This window comes from Musa acuminata, chromosome BXJ3-6 (assembly GCF_036884655.1).
Source record: "Musa acuminata AAA Group cultivar baxijiao chromosome BXJ3-6, Cavendish_Baxijiao_AAA, whole genome shotgun sequence".
Taxonomy (NCBI): Eukaryota; Viridiplantae; Streptophyta; class Magnoliopsida; order Zingiberales; family Musaceae; genus Musa; species Musa acuminata.
Window position 1 is genome coordinate 30564174 of NC_088354.1, and position 24616 is coordinate 30588789.

The 24616-nt window shown below is 42.7% G+C and overlaps 4 protein-coding genes across 4 annotated transcripts; all 4 read left to right on the forward strand.

The window, feature by feature from the left end:
* The first annotated feature begins 3378 nt into the window (after positions 1 to 3378).
* On the forward strand, positions 3379 to 6021 carry LOC135639675 (nuclear transport factor 2B-like). The gene is made up of 2 exons (XM_065153533.1): positions 3379 to 3734; positions 5647 to 6021. The coding sequence occupies exons 1-2, from the start codon at positions 3438 to 3440 to the stop codon at positions 5719 to 5721; spliced, it is 372 nt and encodes a 123-aa protein (XP_065009605.1). The 5' UTR covers positions 3379 to 3437; the 3' UTR covers positions 5722 to 6021.
* A 2389-nt stretch (positions 6022 to 8410) lies between these two features.
* LOC103988977 (UDP-glucose 6-dehydrogenase 4-like) lies at positions 8411 to 10051 on the forward strand. The gene has a single exon (XM_009407682.3). It carries the CDS (start codon positions 8411 to 8413, stop codon positions 9851 to 9853), a length of 1443 nt encoding a protein of 480 aa, XP_009405957.2. The 3' UTR covers positions 9854 to 10051.
* A 1018-nt stretch (positions 10052 to 11069) lies between these two features.
* On the forward strand, positions 11070 to 18017 carry LOC135641616 (uncharacterized). Its single transcript, XM_065157129.1, has 4 exons — positions 11070 to 11235; positions 15521 to 15681; positions 15764 to 16039; positions 16137 to 18017. Exons 2-4 carry the CDS (start codon positions 15528 to 15530, stop codon positions 17351 to 17353), a joined length of 1647 nt encoding a protein of 548 aa, XP_065013201.1. The 5' UTR covers positions 11070 to 11235; positions 15521 to 15527; the 3' UTR covers positions 17354 to 18017.
* A 566-nt stretch (positions 18018 to 18583) lies between these two features.
* LOC135641615 (probable LRR receptor-like serine/threonine-protein kinase At1g74360) lies at positions 18584 to 23722 on the forward strand. Its single transcript, XM_065157128.1, has 2 exons — positions 18584 to 19930; positions 20167 to 23722. Exons 1-2 carry the CDS (start codon positions 19864 to 19866, stop codon positions 23454 to 23456), a joined length of 3357 nt encoding a protein of 1118 aa, XP_065013200.1. The 5' UTR covers positions 18584 to 19863; the 3' UTR covers positions 23457 to 23722.
* Positions 23723 to 24616: the final 894 nt, after the last annotated feature.

Genomic DNA, 24616 nt, shown 5'->3' on the forward strand with positions numbered 1-24616 from the left:
GCCGCCGCAATGGGAAAAGACCACGGCATCAACAATGCTACGTGGGAAAGGGAAAAGATCTCTTCTTTTGTATAAGAGATCATGTGCTGGAACAAAAAGTGTTGGTCGATGAAGGTCCATCAGATGTTGCTTCTTCTCCATCGTAAGTCGTCACCGTTGCTTTCCCCGACTGCGGATGGAACCTTTGTGGCCACTCTAAGGACCACTCGAGCAATACCACCACCACTCTAAGGTTGCCTTCGAGGAGGATAAAGTTAGGAATCAGAAGATATTTCCACCGGCATTTAGGGATCAGAGGTATTATTGCCCCAACCACTAGAATCTTATGATCATAAAACTCTCCACATCACCACTTTTCTTGTGGGGGAAAGGTGACCATCAACCACACCATCAAGAAATTGGAGTTTGCACGTCACACAAACCATTAATCCCATGATGCAATGATTAGGACAAACAAAAACAACTTTTAACAATTTTCGAGTAATGTAATCATAAAAAAGGTATTAACAATTGAAAGAGGGGATGTAAGTGTGACCGTTTATTGAGTGCTTTGGTGTAGTAGTCCGTCACTAATCATATCCAATGCGTACATAAAGAGGATTAATGTCATAAATTAAATTTATTATATGTATGTGATATAATTATCGATAACATGTCACAAAGTTATTTTAAATCATAATTAGCGAAATTTTTGATAAATTAGCTCTTCAAACTTCTTAGCCTATCCTCTTATCCCATATCACCAGCATCATCACCATTATTGTCACTATCGCATCAGTACCACCTCATCCTCGGCACACCGAAATGGATGGACTCACCATGGGCCCCAGTGATATCTGCACGCTTTTTAAGGTGGTTCAAATGAAGATGAGAAGCTTCTCTCTCTCTCCGCCAACCACAAGTGACTCGATACGGACCACAGGTTCTAATTAAAGAGATTTTTATCAGTGTTATTTTATTTTTGATGTATTGGTGGAGATCACAAGAGGAAGGAATAGCAAGTAATGGACAAACATTGTGAATTTAGTGAAACATTCATGTATTGGATAGGAATCCAAGTAGCTTAAACAGCTCAATTCTTGCCTCTTAGAATAATTGGGTAAGGAATAGACAAAAACAAAATGGGGAAGAAGAATGGGGCTTTCAAGAAGAATATTTTAGGGTTAGCTTGGTGATATTATATATATATATATATATATATATATATATATATATATATATATATATATATATATATATATATATATCAAGTAGTGATGGTATTCTTGGATCATTCAAAATATCATTAAATATTCATCAAATGATTCTTATGAATTATTATTCATAGAGATGGTGTTCAATGGATCCAAGGATCTTTAGAATCGATAAGATAAGAAGACAAAGAAATCAAGATCTCTTTAAGAGTTATAATTATATTAATCATAATAAGAGTAATATTAATGTTTGATGGAATAGAAAGACTAATTTGAATAATCATTTATTTGCCTCAATTAAGTCATACTTCAAATTGACAAATAATTACCTTATGAATAATTAATTTATTTATTATATTGGTATATTATTTTTTAGAATGAACTGCTGATGTAGACACAATAACTTGTATTTGGAATTTGAGAGTTGGGTCTCTCAGTTGTATTCCACCACTTCACTACTGCATGATGCACTTACTTGCTTGCCTAACATTGGACCCATATCAAAGTGAAAGAGATTCCCAATTGAAAAGCATGTCAAAGGTAATATGGATTTCTTCTCTCAGCTTAACCATCAAAAGACATGCTGTTTAGATCATGAAAGTTGTATTCCCCTTAATCCCAATTAGTTGACCATTCAAGATATGCTGTTTAATTAGTACTCTGATATTATTGTATTGAATGTATGTGTGTTCTTTTGCTCTTTTGTTGGGAAATCTTAAAATAGAAAAAGGCTTCTTTTTTTTTTTGATTCTAATGAATGCTTGATCCATTAAACAACTTGAATAATATTGAACTTCTTGTATAAAAAATTCTCCATCGATTTTTTAGGTTAGTCGATCAGAGAAAATCCATATTTTGAGAAAGCTAAATCACTATCAGTAGTTCAAGATGATATATTATCAATTGTTTGGAGGTGATACAAAATCCATAATTTTTAGTGCTAAGACCTAACTATTTGTGTCAAGATCATGCTTTTAATTAATATTGATCCCACAATCTTGATCATCAATCAACATAAAAAAGGATGGTTTGACTTGGGAACACCTTTTAATTAGGCAACACTATATAAACCCAAAGTATAAAATGCTCGAGTCATGTGATACAATTGGAGTGGATGTGAATGGAACTATATTACTAGAAGGGATACTATCAATGTGTATTGGGCAACAAAGTGGTCCATGAAAACCCTATGTGAACAACTAAAAAAATTGACTCAATCCACATGTACTAAACCTGACCATGGTGACCTTATGTGGATCATGAACAACCCTACCCTACATGGTGTCAAATACCCATCATCTTTTGAATTAATGGGGACCATGATGATCTTTGTATGTAATTTGATGATGATTTAAGGATAATTTTATCATATGAATTTTTGTGCTTGAGTTCGAATCAATAAACATGTCATATTATCCTTGGGTTTTAATTTCTAATGAGATGTCTTGTTTATTGATAATATATATGCATGTCAATGTGAATGAGAGACGTCTTTATTCTATTAACTCAATTCACACACACATACTAAATGCATACGATGCATATGTCTAGTTATTAATAGTGTCCACAATTGAGATCATATGTCAATATAGCATCAAAAGAAATAATCCCCTCTTATATCATTTAATATTTCATAATTTTGGTTGTAAATCAAAATTAAACTTTTGTGAGTCATTTTCAACCATAACAAATTGAATCTGACATAATCATTTGATGAATATTGTTAGATTCACCCATAAGAAGAATACGAGACAATATAGGCAAAAGTAGGATATAAGATACAGGCATTCTCTACCCTCAACTTGTAGCAAAGTGTTTGACATATGCCATCTCCTCTCCTTGATGATACACTCTCCGTCATCTGCTCATTAGATCTCCCGCACACAATGTTGTCGTGTAATAAATGAACTCGACTGCGTGCAATGAATCGTATCTAACACGACTGAGATGGCCGACGAAAAGAAGGCACCAAAATCTATTTTAAATTCATTCTAATTATTATTATACGTTAAATATTTAATTAATAAAATGTCTTAATCCAACGGATTTGATGGGCTTGGATCGTCGTCAATATTTCATCCATCACCATCATCCCTAATATTGACGGGCCGCGCGGGCCTTGGCGTGATTCATACGCATTCTCTTCCTCCCGCTTCATCTCTATATATGATCACCTCGCGCTCTCTCTCTCTCTGTCTCTCTTGTTCATAGAATCAAGGAAGGGTTTGATCTTTGGCGGCAACGATGGATCAGGACGGGGTAGCGAAGGCGTTTGTGGACCACTACTACCAGACGTTCGACAGCAACCGGGCGGCGCTCGGCAGGCTTTACCAGGACGGCTCCATGCTCACCTTCGAGGGCGCCAAGATCCAGGGGGCGGCCGCCATTGCCGCCAAGCTCACCTCCCTCCCCCTCCAGCAGTGCGCCCACTCCATCTCCACCATCGACTGCCAGCCCTCCGGCCCTACCGGCGGCATTCTCGTCTTCGTCAGCGGCTCCCTCCAGCTCGGCGGCGAGCAGCATTCCCTCAAATTCAGCCAGGTATTCTCTCTCTTCTCTGCCCCTCTTTTCGTTTCTTCTTTTAGTTATCTTGACCTAGATAAATGAATGCATCTAATGTTGGTAAAAAGTGTTCATGAGTAAGAGGTTGATCGATGAAGATGATCTGATCTAGGATTCGTCTTTATCTCTTCAACCTGATCCGCGTAAGGTTGCCAAATCAACTTTTTTTCCCTTCTTCTTCCTTCCTTTTTCCTGTCGTGAGTTTGTGGTCTTCCACAAGTAGAAGTGCATTGACTGATCTTGACAAGTAATGACCAAGTTGGGTCAAAGAAAGGATCTATATGCAAATATCCTTTCTTTGACTTACTAATGCTGATAAAAATCTCATACAGCAACAAATAGTTCGTATTAGGATCAGATATGATTTAGTTGGTTGAATAGTTTGGCAATGAATACTAAGATGTTTGGTTACGAGATCACATTTGCTCATGATCCTATAAACATGTTCTGGATACACCCTGTTTCTTTTATGTACACTTGATTGGAGTGGTTGTACATGAAGATTTTCTCCACTATGAAGTAGCTAACTACGCATGAGATATGGTTGCATAACTATTTATTCAACGAATTGCCTGACGTTAAATTATGTGTTTTTCCAACATTTACAAACTAGGTTCTGCTCTTAACCTATTTGAATTATCTTCCATCGGTCATCGCAAAATCTTGGTTGGATTTTCTTATTGAGGTTACATTTGATTGGCAAGTAGTGAACACTTAAAACACAGAGATTGTGTAATGGAAGCACATGGAACAAAAGTTTGATAATTCTCTCTTAAATAGATAATTTCTTCAACTTTGTAGTTGGACAATCTGGACAACATGGTACTACTTGCAAAGCTAAATTTACTCTTTTTGCAGGTAGTTTTTTACTTTTTAAAAAAGTTTAAGTGTTTAGAGTTACCAGACTGCGAGATTTGATCGTCCGTTTCTCGGAAGCTTTATGTACAAAACGTACGTCCAATGGCTGCTTACACCTTTTATCCACAATCAATGATGATAGATTGACTGTTTAGCACCTGTTTTCCCATTCCTGGCATTATGTCCATAAGGTCTCAGCAGCACATTAAAGTTGATTTTTTTTAATTTTATATGAAGGCAAAATCTGTCTTGTGAGCTTTGCCTTCAACAAACATATTATTAACATTCATTTCTTTTTTGGCCTAACATATTTTCTGTCAGAGTTCCTTTGAAAGTCGTATATCCATAGAAAATGCACACATTTGTGAGACATTATCTGTTTAGAACACACTTCACATTGATTTATAGTAGTTGTTAAATGCTCAAATAATGTTTGCATAATATTCATAATCAGTCCTTAGATGCTTGCATCTGTGTGTTTGGGATCTATGTTTATCGACCTTGATGTTTTGCTGGATTGCCTAAGCCAACACATGTTGGGATGTTGATAAAAAAGATTGGCGATTTCTTTTTTATAATTCAGAGTTAACTGTTGATGGGGATAATTTATAATTTAATGTCTCATGAGGCCAATGGAAAATGTACATAGCAACATCAATTTCTTTAGCTACTTAATGTGAATTTTGTAAATTGCACGTATCTGTTCTCTTCTGTTGGGTGTGCTGCTGTCTTAAACTGTTGTGTGTGTGTTTGCTTGGGTACCTAGTAGGAGCAGACATGGTTACTTTCCGTTGGACTGCATACAGTTATAAAATAATATTTCTGTATTATTATAAGCATTGCTAGATGAAGTATATCTCTTCAACTGATGGATACATCATTGTTATTTTTGTCTTTTTCTCTTCATGTTTTATTATAAATAGAACAAGAATCGTTTATTAAGGTCACAATTATTCTTCTTCTCTTTTTGCCCTTTTTCATGTTTCTTAATCAGTGAGTTGTTACTGATTTTGGCCTTAACTCATTTTTGTAGATGTTCCATCTGATGCCAACACCTCAAGGGAGCTTCTACGTGCTGAATGACATATTCCGTCTAAACTATGCCTGATGAGATATTATCCAAACCATCCAAGGTGTGGTGAAACGGATGATAGGAGAGAAACCTGTTCTATGTAAACCACCATTGTTGTCATAGGAAAGAAGATTGTTATCATCCATATTGTTTGGTTTTGTGGGGTTTCTCATCAAGGGTTGAACCTTTTCTTCTAGATCATTAGAAATGAATTTTTGACTGCTTTCTACATATCCTTCACTCCCTTTGGAGGAGGCAGATTGTGTGGCTTTTGTTGTGGATCAGTTATTGTACTCTTGGATTGTGTGACTAGAAAATGCTTTCAAGTTCATAGTATGGCATTTTTTGTGTTGGTGATGCTATTGTGTTTCTCTCATCTTGCTATCATGATGCCCTTTTTTTGTCACTTGAAATTGGAAACCTTTGTATGGACGAATAAGAAGGATATGATTTATTCTCTATGGTTGTAACCCTAATCCCATAAGAACTCCAGATGTAGACTTCTCAACCCAAGACTGGCACCTGAATTCAAGTTGTGTTAGACTGAATGCGACCAGCTTAAATCTATATCAATATCATTTGTTGTATTTTACGATTTATTATATTATTTCATAATTATGTTATTCATGTCGTATTTTAACTTAAAACTGTATCTCTTAAGGATCATAGATCATAAACTGATATCACGTTGACAGACCTGCAGCATCAACTAACCCTTAAGGTGTTGACCAGTCCAGCATCAACCATGCTTGAGCAACTAAAAATACAAGCACAATCGAGATGGTCTAAAAAGGTCAACCATCTAGTTAATTTGCACATTTGATGGTAGGACTCTGACATTTCACCATCTTTGCATGCACACATAACCTGTGAGTAATATACCATGTCAATGGTATCAACTTTTCTGACGCACTTAAGAAACATGTGGTGCATAATTGATAGAATTAGGGCAAGTGTTCTAATTCCACTCTTAGTCAGTGTGAGGGTTCATTTGTTGCTTATGAAACACACAATTTTCTTTCTATGTGGCTGCATAATTCTATGATATTTCCCTTACTGTACCTTAGTCAAGTATCCCACCAGATCAGCTCGTATATATACTGGTCTACAGCAAGATGTCACAAAATTCTATCCTTCCATTATATATATATATATATATATATATATATATAGACACACACACACACATCCAACTCTACTTGCATCAAAGATTCAAATTTAAACAAGCGAACAAACACAAAACAAATCCTTTATAGAATTACAGAGCAATGAAGAATGCTTACCTCTTCCATCTCGAAAAGAAAGGCATTCTTCTTCCGGCTGAACTGCCCCTCGTCAAGCTGAAATTTTCGATGATATCGGCAAGGATCTTGAGAGCCTTGGGCGCATCCTTATCCAGCACCTTGGCGCGTAGTACGCGGTCTACTCCCTGGAGATGTAAGCGTCGAGGTAGCCACTCATGTTCTCGATCTCCTCCTCCAACTGCCGCATCGTGCGGTCTCACGGTGCCCTTGAAGATCATGTGCTCTAGGAAATGCGTGGTCCCGGCGTCGGTCCTGACGCCGACGGTGGCGGTGCGTGTAGCGAGGGAGGACTCCGTGGCGACACGAAGGCCATTGGGGAGGGTTATGATTATGGGGCGGGGGGCGGGGAGAATGGGCTTGTGGCCCGCGGTGGCGGGGTGTGGGGAGGCGTAGCGGAGGAATCGGGGATTGGGGTCGTCCAGGAGCTTTATCTTGGACCGGACGACCTCCGTGGAGGCGGATCGCGCGAACAAGGGGATGAAGGGAGCGGGCGGCGCCACTGGCCGGCGAGCCCGACGAAGCTTCTGTTCGCCATCACGATCCGGGAGGGCAGAGAAGCGCCCGAACCTTCAATTCGTTTGTTGCCTTCATCCCAAATAACGACCGTTATAATGTATCATATCGGTTCGTTACAATCCAACGGTATCTTATTGGCGCGCTACTTCATAACGCGACTCAAGTCCATCATAATCACAAACACCATGGTTGCATTAGCACGTGCTTGTAGATGGATGATACAACATCTTTTTGCTTGACCGTGTTCTTGCTTTTCCTTAGGTGCCTTCTTCTACAGCTTATTACAAATAAGATCACAAGAAGTAAATCTAAACATGAGATCACAAGAACTGGCGTTTCAAGGATCTGATTCAATTTACTCCGTTGATTACTCCTAGTTATACATTCTGCAGATCTTTGATGTGGTGGATGTGTATAACTTCGGCAATGGAATGGGTCTTCCTCAATTGTAGGTTCCATGGACCGCGTCCTCAGCGTTCAGCATCACTACCTATAACTCCAGCTTAACATTTTACTGGTTGCTACTTAGACATTTCCTCCAATTTAAAAGGTGTTCGATTCTTGCACTCCTCCCTTCACAAAAAAGGTAGTTCTATGATTTTGATGAAAATTTCACCTCTTTTATCCAGCCAACTTTAGATGGAGGGAATCTAAGGAAGACAAAGAGATCTCGTACTAATAAGATGCCCACACAAATATTGATCTTTTCCCTGTTGCTCTTCTCATCTTTTTAGCTGTTGTTTCTGCAAGGATTTGGTTCTTCTCAGATTTGGATTCTTTTATTGTCATGTACTGAATCTATAATTGTTGAGAGGTGTGGTGTGTTTGATCTTATACTGTCTTCTAATGTTTCCTTTGTTTTATGCTCGATCGTATGATGATTTCAGACTGCGCAAAAGCTAAAGATGGTGAAGATCTGTTGCCTCGGAGCGGGTTACGTCGGCGGGCCAACCATGGCCGTCATCGCGCTGAAGTGCCCCTCGGTTGAGGTGGTGGTTGTCGATATCTCGGTAGCTCGTATCGCGGCATGGAACAGCGACCAGCTCCCCATCTACGAACCAGGCCTTGACGACGTGGTGAAGAAATGCAGGGGGCGCAACCTCTTCTTCAGCACAGAGATCGAGAAGCACATCGGCCAGGCCGACATCGTCTTCGTGTCGGTCAACACGCCTACGAAGACCCGCGGCCTCGGCGCCGGCATGGCCGCCGACCTCACCTACTGGGAGAGCGCAGCTCGCATGATAGCTGACGTCGCCAAGTCCGACAAGATCGTAGTCGAGAAGTCCACCGTCCCCGTCAAGACCGCCGAGGCGATAGAGAAGATCTTGATCCACAACAGCAAAGGGATCAACTTCCAGATCCTGTCCAACCCGGAGTTCCTCGCGGAGGGAACGGCTATCCAGGACCTGTTCAACCCCGACCGGGTTCTCATCGGCGGTCGCGAGACGCCGGAGGGGAAGAAGGCGGTGCAAGCGCTGAAGCAGGTGTACGCCAACTGGGTCCCGGAGGACAGGATCATCACGACCAATCTGTGGTCCGCCGAGCTCTCCAAGCTGGCCGCCAACGCGTTCCTGGCGCAGCGGATCTCGTCGGTGAACGCGATATCAGCGCTCTGCGAAGCCACCGGGGCGGACGTGGCCGAGGTGGCATACTCCGTGGGGAAGGACACCAGGATCGGACCTAAGTTCTTGAGCGCCAGCGTCGGCTTCGGTGGCTCCTGCTTCCAGAAGGACATTCTCAGCCTGGTGTACATCTGCGAGTGCAATGGCCTCCCCGAGGTGGCCAGCTACTGGAAGGACGTGATCAAAGTGAACGACTACCAGAAGAGCCGCTTCGTGAACCGGGTCGTCTCCTCCATGTTCAACACCGTGTCGGAGAAGAAGATTGCGGTGCTGGGATTCGCGTTCAAGAAGGACACTGGCGACACGAGGGAGACGCCGGCCATCGACGTCTGCAAGGGGCTGCTGGGCGACAAGGCCAAGATCAGCATCTACGACCCGCAGGTGAGCGAGGAGCAGATCCAGCGCGACCTGGCGCTGAAGAAGTTCGACTGGGACCACCCGGTGCACCTGCAGCCTACGAGCCCGACGGCGGTGAAGCAGGTGACCGTCACCTGGGACTCGTACGAGGCTACCAAGGGGGCGCACGGCGTCTGCATCTTGACCGAGTGGGACGAGTTCAGGAAGCTGGACTACGTGAAGATCTACGAGAACATGCAGAAGCCGGCGTTCATCTTCGACGGGCGCAACGTGATCGACCCGCAGAAACTAAGGAAGATTGGCTTCATCGTCTTCTCTATCGGCAAGCCACTGGATCCATGGCTTAAAGACATGCCTGCTGTGGTCTAAGTGTGACGAGCTTGTGAGAGAGAGAGAGAGAGAGAGAGAGAGAAATGCCTAGGAGAGAGTGAGATACCTTGTTGATTTATTTTGTAGTCTTTTTCTTCAGATTATAATTAGGCAGGGGTAGGTCAATGTGGTTTCACTGCCTCCTCCAGTCCTGCATTGTTGGAGTATTTTGTTTTCATGAAGCAATGTGCTACTGTTGCTGAATTGTTCTCTTTCTCATCTATTTGCTCCATTCATTCATTCATTCTATTCCAGCCACAATAAAGCCTACTATATCCTAAGATTTGATGTAGATCAGTAGCAACAAAATTTTATTTTTCTAAGAGATAGAAAATAATAATTAAAAGATAATATGAAAAAGAAGAGCTAAAGGCTTGTGTCATCTACAACATAATCATATTAGCATAAACATAATCATATCATCAAAAGAATAAAATAATTTTTTGACTTGATTTAAAACTATTTTTTTATAATGATATTTTTTATTGAAAAAACTTTCTTTAAAATTTTTAGTCAAAAATTATATATATTTTAATTTTTCAGTATTTATTTTTATTTTTGTATAAATATTGTCACATGATAAGTTATTACATATATAAAATATCTCTAAATTAATAAAAAAATATTCAATGATAAATAAATTAAATTACTCTTCCTATTATTACGCGTAAAACATCAAAGAAACGCTATACGATTTGGCACCCTTTGTTATATTGTGCGCCATATTATTGCGTTCTCTGCTAAATCTCTAATGCCAGAAATTAGAGATTCCGAGAGCAACAATAATAAATTTAATTACCGTTTGATTGTTCGAACACTTCAAATAGCTTCTTAGATATTAAGTTTCACATGCTATTTGCGGACCCAACCGCTTAGATAACTGTCGTACCTACAACATCGTCCATGTGGCACCATCTGCATCATAGATCAGAGCCGTCCAAGCAGTTATTCTTTATCGTGATACGATGATATCTTTGGCCGTTCGATCAATAAACCATTCATCGGACGGTCCACCGCATCGAGCCAAACCATGGAATCAAAGATCATACCCATACGGCAGTCGCGCCCGCCATTTGATGACCAAATTTCCTCTTTTATCCAAAACATTTACTTTAAATACAAAGGTTATGCGAACATAATTCTGACTTTAAGAAACTAATTAGGGGTATATAAGTACATTTGTATGAGGCATCCGCGGCATCCAATCATCGAAATATAAAATTAAATAAAAATAAAAAAGGGGTCGAACGCGAGCTTTTGCCCCTTTCCTGGTTCTTTGCCCGCCAAATTACCCGATTTCGATCCAGATCCTGCTTCGATTCTTCCTTTGGATCTGTGAATCGAGGCTGCCTCGGTGCACACTCGTCTTCCTCTCTGGATCGGTACAAATTTCGTCCCGTTTTTCTGCTTGTGATCGGTTGTAGGGTTATGGTTTGCGCGTCTTCTGCTAACCTCAAATTGGTTCTGGATCTGTGGGCCTTTTGCTGCGATGGTTGTTCTGATGTGTCTCCCCTCTTCTGATTTATCTCGATTCGTTCTCTTGTGCAGTGTCAAGATCGTTTCTTGGGTTAGGATTTCTATGGGTTCTTGATTCGATCGCTTGCGAACACATATCTCTTATCTTACGTTGTATTAGCTTTGATTTGTGTGCAGTGTTTCCCGTCTTGCAATGTTCCTTATCGCTGAATCCCAGGGTCACGATGCATAGATGTTCCACTATTCCTCTGGATTCTTAGGCAAATTGTTGTTATTCTTTGTGTTTCGTCCTATTTTGTTTGAGCTGGGTTTAGTCAATCTTTGAACTGGGGATCAGGCTACTCTTATGTTCGATGAGTGAATGTTTCCTTGGAAGTATTGTTTGATCGGCTCTCCTGCAAATGTGGAACCTTTGAGATACCAGAATCTATTTTGCTTTGTCCATTGGTCCAGGGCCCACATGTTCTTTTTCCTTGGCATACTCTAATAACAGTAGCTTATAAAGCTAAATTCTCCCTTGGTTGCTTTCATTTACGCTTTAAACTTATTGATTCTTATTCATGCAAGTTGTCTAATATTATTTCACTGTGACTTGCTTTGGTTGATTTTACCTGTCTTTCGTACTTAATATATTACATCGCTTATATGATAGAGCATTTCAACTTGCATCAGTCTGATGCTGGAATTAGTAGTTCTTAGTCTCATTCAGTTTACAATCTTTAATCTGAGAAAGAAGGAAGATTTAGCAGAAAAGAGCATGTTAATTATGCATGGCTGGGGTTTCATAACGTAACCCATGTCAATATCAACACTGAAGTAACAAGAAACTACAAAAGCCTTATAAAATACCAAAGAATAAGATCGAAAAATATTCAAAAGTTGAAATAATCTAGAACATACCATGAGCCAATTCAAATTCTTGATGTAAAAATAGCCTACAGGGCATCAAGATCCTGTGGCAGATGACTCTTTATCCAACAAGCTGGTCTTGTTTTTCTTGACTGTCATTTTTTAGTTTAATGCTTCAATATGCTCAAAACTAGTAACTACCATCACTAACTGAAAAATGCAAGACCAATACATGAATGAGGAGTACTGAGTTTATTTCTGAGCTTAATTAGAGTGCCGCAATTTTGACTCATTTGCTGCTTTGAGGAGCCAAATTATTGGAAATTTTACAGTTTGATTCATAGGAATAAAATTATTAACGGTTCAAGGTGCATTAGGCAACAGGGCTCTTGGACCTAGGTGCAAGGCATGAATTGAGGTACAAAGTTGTTTTGAAGCAAGACTCAGAACATGAGTATTCATGATAAGTGATTCTTAGGATTAAATAATATAGAAGTAGATTTGATCATCATTTAGTAATATCTAATAATTAAAAATTTTTAATGGCACATTAGCTGAAAGACCAGAATGTTACATAAACATAGAGATACTAATGTAGCTGTTGAAAAGAAGAAGAAAGCAGCAGAAGTAGAAAACATAGGAATTGGAGGAAAGCTAAGCATCAATTAAGAATGAAAGAAAGAAAAGAGATGATGTGAAAAACTAATATGCCAAACCACTTGCTTTGTTTATTTTATTTTTCAATTAAAGAAAACCTCCTTTATGACCATTATATTTTGTTAAAGAACTTTATAACCATTATATTTTGGGTGATTTCCCTAGAAAATACCCACATTTTGAGTATTTACCAAACAGTACCTCATCTTTTAGTTTTTCTCAAATAGACCACTCATTCAAAAAAAGCCCAAATTGTTCCTCAAAAGTTTTTCAGCCTATTATAGTGTTTTGACATGTTACAATGTTTTGCCCACCACAATAAAAACACTGTAAAGTCTACTTAAAATACTGTAAATGAGCCAAATGGAATCAAAACACACTAGAAGCCATTTGATATATCATATTATGATTCAAATAGGTATTCCTTATTGTTTAGAAACAACGTCATCCAAATAGAAATCAAAAGTTGGCTTACAGTGTTTTGGCCACCAGAGTAAAAACACTGTAAAACCTATTTAAAAACATTATAAATGATCAAAATAGACTCCTAACCTCGACCAAATCAATTACAAGCCTGAAAATATGATATCGTAATGGTCTATGAGCAATAACAACCAAAGAGATACAGTATGCTGTCACTTACAGTATTTTTCATCAGCATTTTCAGTACCTCAATAAAAACACTGTAAATGCTATTGAAAAATATTGTAAACGAGCTAAATGAAATGCAGTAGCAATTAAAAATTGGTAAAACAATGGGTGGAAAATTTTGAGGGGTATTTTAGGTACTTTCAAATTCAGAGTGCTATTTGAAAAAAAAAACAAAATGGGGTGTCAATTGGGAAATATCCAAAATGTGGGAATTTTCTTGGGAAATCATAGTTATATTTTCTCAGAGAAGTGATCTGTCATAATCTTTATAAAGAAAATTAATTCCATCACTTGCATTTCATGGATACCATAGGGAGTAATAAAATCAAAATAACATTAGGTCTTGCCTTTTAGGCACAGGTGTTCCGAAAAAAAGGTCATAACTATGAGCTTTAGTTACTGTGGGACTCAATATTTATCTCACTGAATTTCATGCAGGGTTGGTGATGGGTTAAGCCCATGCTTGTCCATATGAAAGCCTTTCCTACCCATTTGCTTTAGCAGGCTTGGCCTGATTTGAGACCAAGTCAAAAAGCAGTAGTCCTAGCTGGCATGTGTCATACAATAAAAGGCCCATGCCCAATCTGGCCAAGTGACTCAAAAATTAAAACAAGACATACATTTCATCAGCCCAATGAATAAACACTACTACAGGAACAATGCTATTGCTCTCCTATGTTGTTCCGCCCCATGCAACCACAGATGATGGCAAGTGTGGCATGTGCCACCATGACTCACCATTTTCCATGTTTTCCCTCTCCTTTATGTTCCATCATTGTTTGCTCCAACAAAAATAGTGATAAACAATCTCCCAGCACCATTCAGGGAGGAAGCAGAGCTGATGGCACTCTCCTTCCTTGTGGTGTGGTAGGTTGTGGACAAAAGCACCATGGTGGGATAATCAGCAAGGTTGGCAACTTTGTAATGTGATCAACAGGAAGGCAGTTGAGGAACTCAAAGGAGAAGTTGAGGACACCCTTTTGCACTTGTCAGGACAAGGCCTGTGGACTTGAATTGATAGCTGATGAACTAGGTTGCAAAGGAGGAGGGGGAATGGTTTTGCTGTTGTCTTCAGCATTGAGTTCATTGAAGATGATGTGGACCTTGCCAACACAGCAGTTGTCAAGGGCATGCTTGTAGCAATGGACACGAAGAATAAGGAAGGTGGTGGTGGTGAGTTACAGCAGGGTTGGAGAACCAGAGGACGACACTCGAAGCAGACCGCTAGTGCTTTGGGAGCAAGGCTCATTATAGATGATGGAGGTGATGGCATAAACTTCCATCCTGGACGTTTATGCCAACTCAGTCGGACTGGTATCTATGGGTAGATACCAATTTACATATTGGTAGATAACAGGGTCAGGATAATGAAATTTGCTATTTGTCTGATTTGCATGTTAGGCTAGGGCTCTTAACTTGGTATGTTGCCCAAATTTAACAATTATCATACAGGTTATGAGTTGCAGTATCAATTACTACAAACATGATTTTTTTCAAGTGTCTTTGGTGAACCAGGATATGCTGCCAACTTTAATCTAAGCAATGAATTGATTCATCATCTCCATCATTTTCTGTGCCTACATTATATCTATGGACATGCGGGAAGCATGTGCATCAGTGATTTTTGGTCTCTCTTTCCATCCACCTTCCCTGCCTTCTCTTTCTCATTTTCACTAGCTAGCTCTTGCTTACATGCCTTGTATGCCTGGTGTTTGACTTTTAAAGTTTTGTGGGTTATCTACTTGTCTTGTTATATAAAATAATTACCTTCTGTTTAAAAAAAAAAGAGTGTACTCAGTGCATGAGGCTACTGCCAACACGGGTTTGAGGAGGGTCAATGTATACAGATTTACCTTTAAATATTTAAAGAGGTTGTTTCCGTGATTCGGACCCTGGTCTCTTAAGTCACAAAGGAACAACCTTACCATTGTACCAAGGCCCATCCTTTATCAGTCGTGGAAAAATTATCCTTCTGGATATCTTTCATTTATTATTGTTTCTCCAATATAACTTTTTGTCTTGTTAGAATTGCAGGTCAAACATGTTTTTTAAGCATAATGAACAGAATTTGGTTGATGATAAGGCCAGCCAACTTGCTAATGAGCAACTCCAAGAATTGGATTGTGATGGCCACCTTGCGTCAGCTGATGGGATTTCTTCATCAAGGGCTATCTCTGAGGAATCTCCATCTTCTGGTCATAAAATTTTCACTTTTACTTGCATGTCATAGAGAGTAATTTTCTTGGTATAGCTCTCTCAACTTAATCTGATTTACAGATCGACTGCTGGATATCTTGGACAGCAAAGCGGATATGAAAGATGTGGCTCATCTTGCGTCCAAGACAAGTTTCCCTAGCATTCATGGTAATAGTTGCTTGTTACCAGTGATGAGCATCATCACTGATAGGGTTTTGTCAGAGCAAAGCAAACGGCCTTTCTCTGATGATGAAGTATACCTACTTGCATGCAAGCGCCTAAAGCAAGTGGACAAGAATGTTTATTTGGATTCATATGCAGAAGTCCAGTTTAGAGAATCTCTGACACCATCTTCAGGTAGTTTTAGTACATTTATGACTTCCATCTTTTAATCTAGTAACACTCTTAAGATTTGGGGGAGGGGAAAGGTTTATAACTTATTCCGTAACTGTAGGCTTAGTTGTTCCCAATGACCATCTGAAGAACAGTGATGCATCTCGTCATGTAGATCATTTTAATAAGGGAACTGGTAGAAACCAGTTTATATCCAATCCTGATGATGAAGAGGCAGTTTTGGGATCACCAGTTGGCTTAGATTCCCTTTCTAGTTATTATGAAAATTACCACCACACAATTGGGCTATGTCAAGCAGACGAGTTCTTGTCACCTGCTTTTGATTACTTTCCTCGAAAATCTGTTGCTATTGGAGCAAATCATCAAGCTGATGTTCCAGAGTGGAGTTCACATAGTTGTAAGAAAATTGGTGACTGTGGTCATTGTGCTTCTCCATTGGTCTATTCAACTGTTTGTCATTTAGTAAACGAAGATGACAGTGAAAAATGGATTCATTCTTGTATCATTCCAATGCCAGAGTCCTCTTTGTTGGCATCAGAAATTAGAGATGTGCTTCATAAAACTGACTGTAGCTGTCTGGATGAGGGTTCAGTCAGATGCATAAGCCAGCATGTAAAGGAAGCAAGAGAAAAGCTTAAGAAATTTTTGGGACAGGACATGTTTGAACGATTGGGTTTATGTGACATGGGAGAGGATGTAGCTTGTAAATGGACCATAGAGGAGGAGCATTTGTTTCAAGAAGTTGTCCTATCAAATCCTGAATCACTCGGTAAGAACTTCTGGGATGTGTTGCCTTATTTCTTTCCTGCTCGGAGTAGCAAAGAGCTAGTCAGTTACTATTTCAATGTATTCATGCTTCGGAAGAGGGCCGAACAGAACAGGTTAGATCCATCGAACGTTGATAGTGATGATGATGAATGGCAAGGAAGTGATGATGATGAGTTTGCAGCTGAAGAGGAAAACGAAGAGGATTCTATTGTAGAGTCTGTTGCAGATGCAGATGCTGCTACCTGTAACCGAGCTGATCACGAGGATATCAAGATGAATGAAGATCATGAGGGTGGAGATGAGCTTGATGAACATGCCATTGTTGGGGAGAATGAAGGAGCTTCTTGTGTTGTTTCTGAAGGCTACAATATTGATAAGCCAAACTTTGTGCCTCCAAAAGAACCTATGGACAAGAATTTGCAGAATTCTGTGGTGGAGCAAGATGTTCAAGATGAATCATGTACGTCCTATGAGGATCAGCACGGTGCAGATTCCTGTGGTCTTACGGAGACTGTGGATGTGCAGCATTGTCTGATTGATGGACTATGAGAACTTGCAGGAGTAATAAAAAATGATGACTCTAGTGATATATGTTGAATCAAGGGTTCTTCAATGGCCATTGCCACAAAGTCATGGGGCGCCAATTTTAGTTGAGGTGCAGGAAAAGATGATATTTTGTCATGTAAACCATTGATTAGGATGTTGGCAAGGAGGTTTGGCAGAATGATGAAAATGGTAGTCAGGATCTTAACCAGTCACGATAATTGCAATAAACATTGTTCTCCCTTGCCATTCATATCAAACACATGATTAGGTATTTTAATTTTCTGAAGTTGTTGTCCTCTGTTTAGGCATGCGGGTGGATCTAAAGGCACGCGGAACTTCCTTTGTACATTATGGAAGATCAGCAATCACAACTTCTGTAAAGTAAGTTTTCTCAGATGAGTTTGGTCGAGGTTCCATGGAGTACTAAAAGGTTTCTCTCATGGACTACTACGTCCACTATGAGTTGGACAATCCTTTTTGGTAGGCCCTCCTCCTCTTCTTTTTCTTATGATGATGAAATGTTCCAGAGGGAAACAAGTTGTGTAGAACCTCCCAGAATTAAGCATATGAGGTTTGTCACCGGGAACCCATTTCTTCTTATGTATTAGTCTTAATCTGGCTTCTTGTTTTGTGCATGTTGGTTACCAATAGTACAAGATTTTAGCGACGGTCCAATGTTGGGTTTCCGGTTCAGGGCGCAAATATCATTTGCCATTGAGCAATGGGCAGTTCATTGCTCTCCTGTAAGTAAGTTTTGACTTCAATGACTGGTTTGGACTTCAGATAGATTTCTTGTCAAAATTTGTGTCAGTACAAAGGCAAAGATGGATGGGATTTTGATATGTATGGTCTAACCTTGGTGCCTTGTCAGGCTCAGGGGAAGGCCATGAGTTCAGTTATTGCTACATGGTAGAAGAATTACATGCACCACCTTCTTCTTAGTGGAGCAGCTACCTCCAAAACACGAATGATAATTTAACATGTTCATATGATGCTATCATTCCAAGATGATTCTTGTAGCATCATGGGCTGTTCCTCCATGTTTTACTTCATGATGTCATTAGCATTAAACTCGGTGCAAACTCTAAGCATCCAGAGGGGCATTAAACCATGCTCCAAGAGGAATAAACTCATAGAAAGAGAGAGAAATGTGTAGATGTGATTTGATGCCATGCCCAATCATATCTCTAATATGTTATTGGAATTAGGTCACAAAGTTTCCCAACATTGGCACCTTCACGCCTTATACCTTGTTCCAATTTGCTTGCTTGCTTGCTTGCTGTTGTTCTTCGAAGCCACCAACCAAGTTAGACTCAAGTAAACCTTGCAAGCTTCATAACAGAAAGAAAGAAAGATAGATGATGTTGCCGTGACTTTCAGCAAAGCAAACTGCACTCTTTGGAACGTAGCTGCTGCAGGCAATAATTAAATTCCTCCTCCTTTTTGGATCAATGGAGTTGCTCGATCCACAGAAAACTAAACACACCATCTATCTCTGCAGTACTACCTCATCAGACAGATTCCCATCCATATTCTTTCTTTACTGTTCTATCTTTGAATGATCTGGTGATCAGCAAGCACTTGCGATCTTTTTATTCAGTAGAATGGAGTGGGAAATGAATTCACTTTCCCCAGTCAAAAACCATGCATTTGACTTTTCAGCAGAACCTCACGACACCCAAGTCGTTGCAGTGACTAGGGTCAAAGTATATAAGCCTGGAGGCGCAATGTCATAAAGGAAAACCTTTTTCTTATTCAAGCCATAAGGTGGGGGCTTTGATTCATAACTATGTTCAAACAGCTCCCTCTATTATTTTTTTATCCAGTTTAAAAATAACAATCCGTGAAAATAGATGCTTAGACAGCAGTAACCGTGCTTGCCTTTCCACACCAACATACTTTTCTTCTCTTAGAAAGTTTGGACTTTGCTGTCTCATCAACCAAATCCCAACTTGGCATATAGTCAACAATGGCGGCGGCCCGTCTTGGAGGTGTAATTGTTTTTGGATAGTCAAACTGGAATACTAGTCCGGTGCAAAAGTACAGACCAAATCAATGTAAGCACGCAACATGTGAAGCGACCATTGGCACACCTTGCTGGTTTTGTCAGCTTTTTAAGTTGGACTGAAACTTCACAAAAGAATATATGAATAATACAGCAGCAAGATGGGAAGAAGGAGCACAAGTTAGCTGAAATTTCTGTGAATAAAGGTATAATAAATGTAGCAGTAAGGGAGGAAGATGTTGCCCGTAATAAGCTGGGCTTGAGCTTCTGAAAACGAAGAGAGGAGGAAGGACCAGCATTCCTCCCTGCTTCGGGGTGAGAAGAAGCTTATATTTTATGCACACTTCTTCTTACTCGATTCTGATACCCAAGGTTTAGATTATCACATCATCGAGAAGAGGGAGAATAAGAACCTTGCAAGAACAGCCTCGTGCAGCAACATCTCATTTGTTTATTGTTAGCGTCAATCAAGCCATCCTTCTCTTCTTTTGATGATAGTAGCAGGGACATGTCCGAAGACGAAGTGAGCTTCTCTGGCTGTCTCCTCCTCCTGCTCTCCTTAATTCTCATCACAGGTACACTTCTCTGGCTTCTCTCCTCCTCCTCCCTCCCACTGTTCTCTCTCGTCTTCTTTTTAGATGTTTGATGCAAAAGCTCAAAGACCTTTTCGTGGCTTCTCAGTGTTCCATCCATGACAGAATTGCCTGCTCATAGTCTGATTCCATCCATTTTTCGAAGCTTCTTTCTGCTGTACTGTCTCTTATCTTCCCAAAGAGAAGCATTCATCTCACAGAGTGGTTTTACCGAGCAGGTCGAGCAATCGCCGGTGCGACCGACAGGGAGGTGCTGCTCGCTCTGAAAGACTACCTCGAAGCCAACAACCCCATCTACCGAGGCGCATATGCTCGGTGGAATGCGTCCGACTCTTCCCCTTGTAATTGGCCCGGCATCACCTGCACCGGCGCCGGCCGCGTCAATGGCGTTTATCTTGCAGAGTCCAACATATCTAGTGAAATCTTCTCCAACTTCTCGCTGCTCACGGAGCTCACCCACCTTGACCTCTCTGCCAACGCCATCGGCGGCTTCGTTCCCGCCGACCTCAACAGGTGCAGCGGACTCGAGTACCTAAACCTCTCCAGCAACATCATCGGTGGGGAGCTCAACTTGACCGGCCTCACCAATCTGGTGACGCTCGACCTCACGTGCAACCGCTTCAATGGCAGCATCCGTGCCAACTTCCCCGCTATGTGCGCCAATCTGGTTAGCTTGAACATTTCGACAAATAGCTTCGGGGGCGACATCACCGAGTGCTTCGACCAGTGCCCCAAACTCAAGTACCTCGACCTGAGCTCCAACCACTTCGTCGGAGGCATATGGCCAGGCTTCCCGAGCCTCCGGCAACTCTTGATCTCCGAGAACAGCTTCACCGGAGAGTTTCTGCCGAGCACATTTGCCTCCGGCTGCGACCTCGAAAGCTTGGACCTTGCCAGGAACAGCTTCTCCGGCACGTTCCCCAGCTCGATCGCCAATTGCTCGAAGCTAACATCTCTCAACCTGTGGGGCAACGCGTTCACCGGAGCGGTTCCCTCCGGTATTGGTTCGCTTTCGGAACTCAGCGCGCTCAACCTGGGGAATAACTCGTTCGACCGGAATATACCTGAGGAGCTGCTGAACTGCTCCAAGTTGGTGTTTCTTGACTTCAGCAACAATACCTTCGGCGGCGACATCCAAGAAATCTTCGGCCGGTTCGTGACGCTCAACTATCTAATCCTTCGTGGGAATCAGTACACCGGAGGCATTCTATCATCGGGAATTCTCAAGCTTCGAAGTCTCATGAGATTGGACTTGAGCAGGAACAGGTTTTCCGGCAATCTCCCGGTCGAGATCACGACGATGCCGAAGCTAAAGATGTTGATTCTTGCCTATGATGGGTTCTCCGGCTGCATTCCGCCGGAGTTCGGCAGAATGGCGGGGCTTCAGTTGCTGGATCTTTCGTACAACAAGCTCACTGGCTCGATCCCTCCAGCGATCGGAAACTTGACATCGCTCCTGTGGTTGATGCTCGCCAGCAATGATCTTACCGGCGAGATCCCGCCGGAGATCGGCAACTGCAGCAGCTTGCTGTGGTTGAACCTTGCCAATAACCAGCTTTCCGGCGGGATCCCGCCGGAGATATCGGCGATCGGGAGGAATCCGGCCCCGACGTTCGAGGCCAATCGCCGTGAGATCCGCGGTGTCGCCCCCGGATCCGGCGATTGCCTCACCATGAAGCGATGGATACCCGCGAGCTACCCGCCGTTCAACTTCATCTACACGCAGATGACGAGGCAGAGCTGCCGAACTACTTGGGACCGCCTCCTGAAGGGCTACGGGATCTTCCCGATCTGCTCCAACTCCTCGTCGCAAGTCCGATCCCTAGCGATCTCCGGCTACCTCCAGCTCTCCGGCAACCGGCTCTCGGGCGGGATACCACCGGAGATCGGCCGGATGAGGAACCTCAGCCTGATCCATCTCGACGCCAACCACCTTTCCGGTCGCCTCCCGCCGGAGATCGGCGGGCTCCCGCTTGTCATCCTCAACGTCTCCGACAACCGTCTGTCCGGCAAGATCCCGATGGAGATCGGCGGCCTGCGATGCCTCACGAGCCTCGACCTCTCCAGGAACAACTTTTCCGGCGAGCTTCCACCGAGCCTGAGTGGCCTCTCCGAGCTCAACAAATTCAACGTGTCCTACAACCCCCTCGTCTCCGGCACGGTGCCGGTCACCGGTCAGATCGCCACCTTCGACCGCGACAGCTTCTTGGGAGACCCCCTCATCGGCTTCCCCTCCTTGTCGGGCCGCGGTGCTCCGCCGCCATCCGGGGACGGCGGTGCATCCGGCGGGCACGGGCGGTGGACGACGGTGGCGTTCTGGGTGCTCATCGCGCTCACCTCGATCTTCGTCGCGTGCGGTGCTCTCTCCTTTGCGGTCTTCCGTCTCCGGGGGCCCCACTCCGCGGTGGACCCCGACCCGGAGGAGCTGCTATCGGACGGCGTTAAGCGTCGGAGCGACGCGGCGATGTCGGTCTACTCCTCGTCGTCGGATGGAGTGGGGGTGAGGGTGTTCCGGCTGGACAACGGGGAGGCAGAGTTGGCGTTCACGTACGGCGACATCTTGGCAGCGACGGGAAACTTCGACGAGAGGAGTGTGGTGGGGCGGGGCGGGTGCGGGGTAGTGTACCGGGGGGTGCTGCAGGACGGCCGGTGCGTGGCGGTGAAGAAGATGCAGCGGCGGAGGGGGAAGGGCGAGATGAGGGAGGGGGAGGACGCGGGGGAGCGGGAGTTCCAGGCGGAGATGGAGGTGATGGCAGGCGCGCGGGGCCGGGGCCACCCCAACCTGGTGAGGCTGCATGGTTGGTGCCTGGCGGGGGAGGCGGCGGTGCTGGTCTACGAGTACATGGAGGGGGGCAGCCTGGAGGAGGTTATCGAGGACTGGGGGCGGTTCGGGTGGCAGCGGCGGCTCGGGGCAGCGACGGGGGTGGCGCGGGCGCTGGCGTTCCTCCACCACGAGTGCGTCCCCGCGGTGGTGCACCGGGACGTGAAGGCCAGCAACGTGATGCTGGACGCGTGGGGACGGGCGCGGGTGACGGACTTCGGCCTGGCCCGCTCCGTGGGGGCCGGGGAGAGCCACGTCAGCACAGTTGTGGCCGGTACGGTAGGGTACGTGGCGCCGGAGTACGGGCAGACGTGGAGGGCGACGACGCGAGGCGACGTGTACAGCTACGGGGTGCTGGCCATGGAGATGGCCACGGGGCGCCGGGCGATAGACGGCGGGGAGGAGTGCCTGGTGGAGCGGGTGAGGCGGGCGGCGGAGGCCGAGGGGGGGCTGCGGGCGGGGGAGGAAGAGGGCGCGGCGGAGATGCTGGCCCTGCTGACGGTGGGGCTGAGGTGCACGGCGGATGCGCCGCACGCGAGGCCGGGCATGATGGAGGTGCTGGCCGAGCTGCTGAGCATAGCCGACAGGAACGGCGGCGCAAGCGAGACCAACACTCCTTGTTGGTCTCAGCAGAGCCGCAGCACATCTCCTTCCTCCGTGCAGAGCTACTGGGAAGGATATTTTTGACAATTACCAAGCAGTTGTGGTTATGAAAAAGTCCTTTCTCCTCTTCGGAATGATCGGTGTACAGACAATACACGCACTGCACCACATCAAAATTGAAATGATTAGCGTCCTTATACAACATATGGTTATGAAATCATTCTTCTGTTTGAACGAAGCCAAGAAGAACGGCCTGCTGCTCCACGTCGCCGTTTGCACACGAAGAGTTCCTCAACGTCAAGTGCGGTCACGTGAGCACAGGGCCATCTCGCCGACACGTGACTGGTAATTATGGCCCATGATGAGGTTTATTTGTGGAATAAGGTCATAATCGGTGAATCCGGAATCTTTTTATTATTTATAATTTTTATATTATGTGTATTTTATAATATTTTAAATAATTTTTTATAACAAGTCAACTTTAATATCTTTTCTCTTTTTCTTTTTTTATAATATTTTATCTTGATACCATTTTCTTTCTCCTCTTTAGAAGATGGTATCAAGAAAATAACGAGAGAGATCGATGACAATAACGTAAGTAGGGAGCACGCTACGGTGATTGGCAATTGCCTTGGTAGTTAACAATAATAATATTGAAACTATAAATAATAAAATAATATTTTGTTTTTTTTATGAATTATCAATTAGAAGTGACTGTCAATAATAAAAGAAGAAAAATGTATGAATAGTAAATTTCATCCGGAAATGATGGACGCGTGTCATCTTGGGCTAGGAATCTGTCTTGGACAACGAATTCGACACGAACCTTTGGACTCAATTATGTTTATACTATTTATCAAAAGTAAATTATTATTTTTTAATATAAACAATCGAAATCCTCGCCTCTCCTACTTGTCGTGGGGTATACTATATCGACACCGTATCTTCCCATGAGTTGAAAAGTGACAACGGCAAATCTCAAACCCTAGCCCTATTCTCCCATATAAAAAAATTATTATAAAAATATTTTATATTTGGATTAAAATAAAATATCATAATAATGAAACTTGAAATTGAAACTTGAAGATGATACATGTTTGACAAATGCAAGATACTATAGAAATTTGGTTAGAGGTTTAATTTATCTAACTCATACTCAACTAGATATTTCCTTCTCTGTTGGTATAGTATCTAGGTTTATGTATAGTCTAAGCAAATCTCATCTCGAAGCTGTTAAAAGAATT

Bases quoted from the DNA above. Each gene is read 5' to 3' on its own strand.
- LOC135639675 (XM_065153533.1), top strand. From the start codon at position 3,438: ATGGATCAGGACGGGGTAGCGAAGGCGTTTGTGGACCACTACTACCAG. The intron at 3,735-5,646 runs GTATTCTCTCTC...TCATTTTTGTAG, and splicing joins ATTCCCTCAAATTCAGCCAG to ATGTTCCATCTGATGCCAAC.
- LOC103988977 (XM_009407682.3), top strand. From the start codon at position 8,411: ATGGTGAAGATCTGTTGCCTCGGAGCGGGTTACGTCGGCGGGCCAACC.
- LOC135641616 (XM_065157129.1), top strand. From the start codon at position 15,528: ATGTTTTTTAAGCATAATGAACAGAATTTGGTTGATGATAAGGCCAGC. The intron at 15,682-15,763 runs GTCATAAAATTT...TCTGATTTACAG, and splicing joins TGAGGAATCTCCATCTTCTG to ATCGACTGCTGGATATCTTG. The intron at 16,040-16,136 runs GTAGTTTTAGTA...CCGTAACTGTAG, and splicing joins ATCTCTGACACCATCTTCAG to GCTTAGTTGTTCCCAATGAC.
- LOC135641615 (XM_065157128.1), top strand. From the start codon at position 19,864: ATGTCCGAAGACGAAGTGAGCTTCTCTGGCTGTCTCCTCCTCCTGCTC. The intron at 19,931-20,166 runs GTACACTTCTCT...TTTACCGAGCAG, and splicing joins CTCCTTAATTCTCATCACAG to GTCGAGCAATCGCCGGTGCG.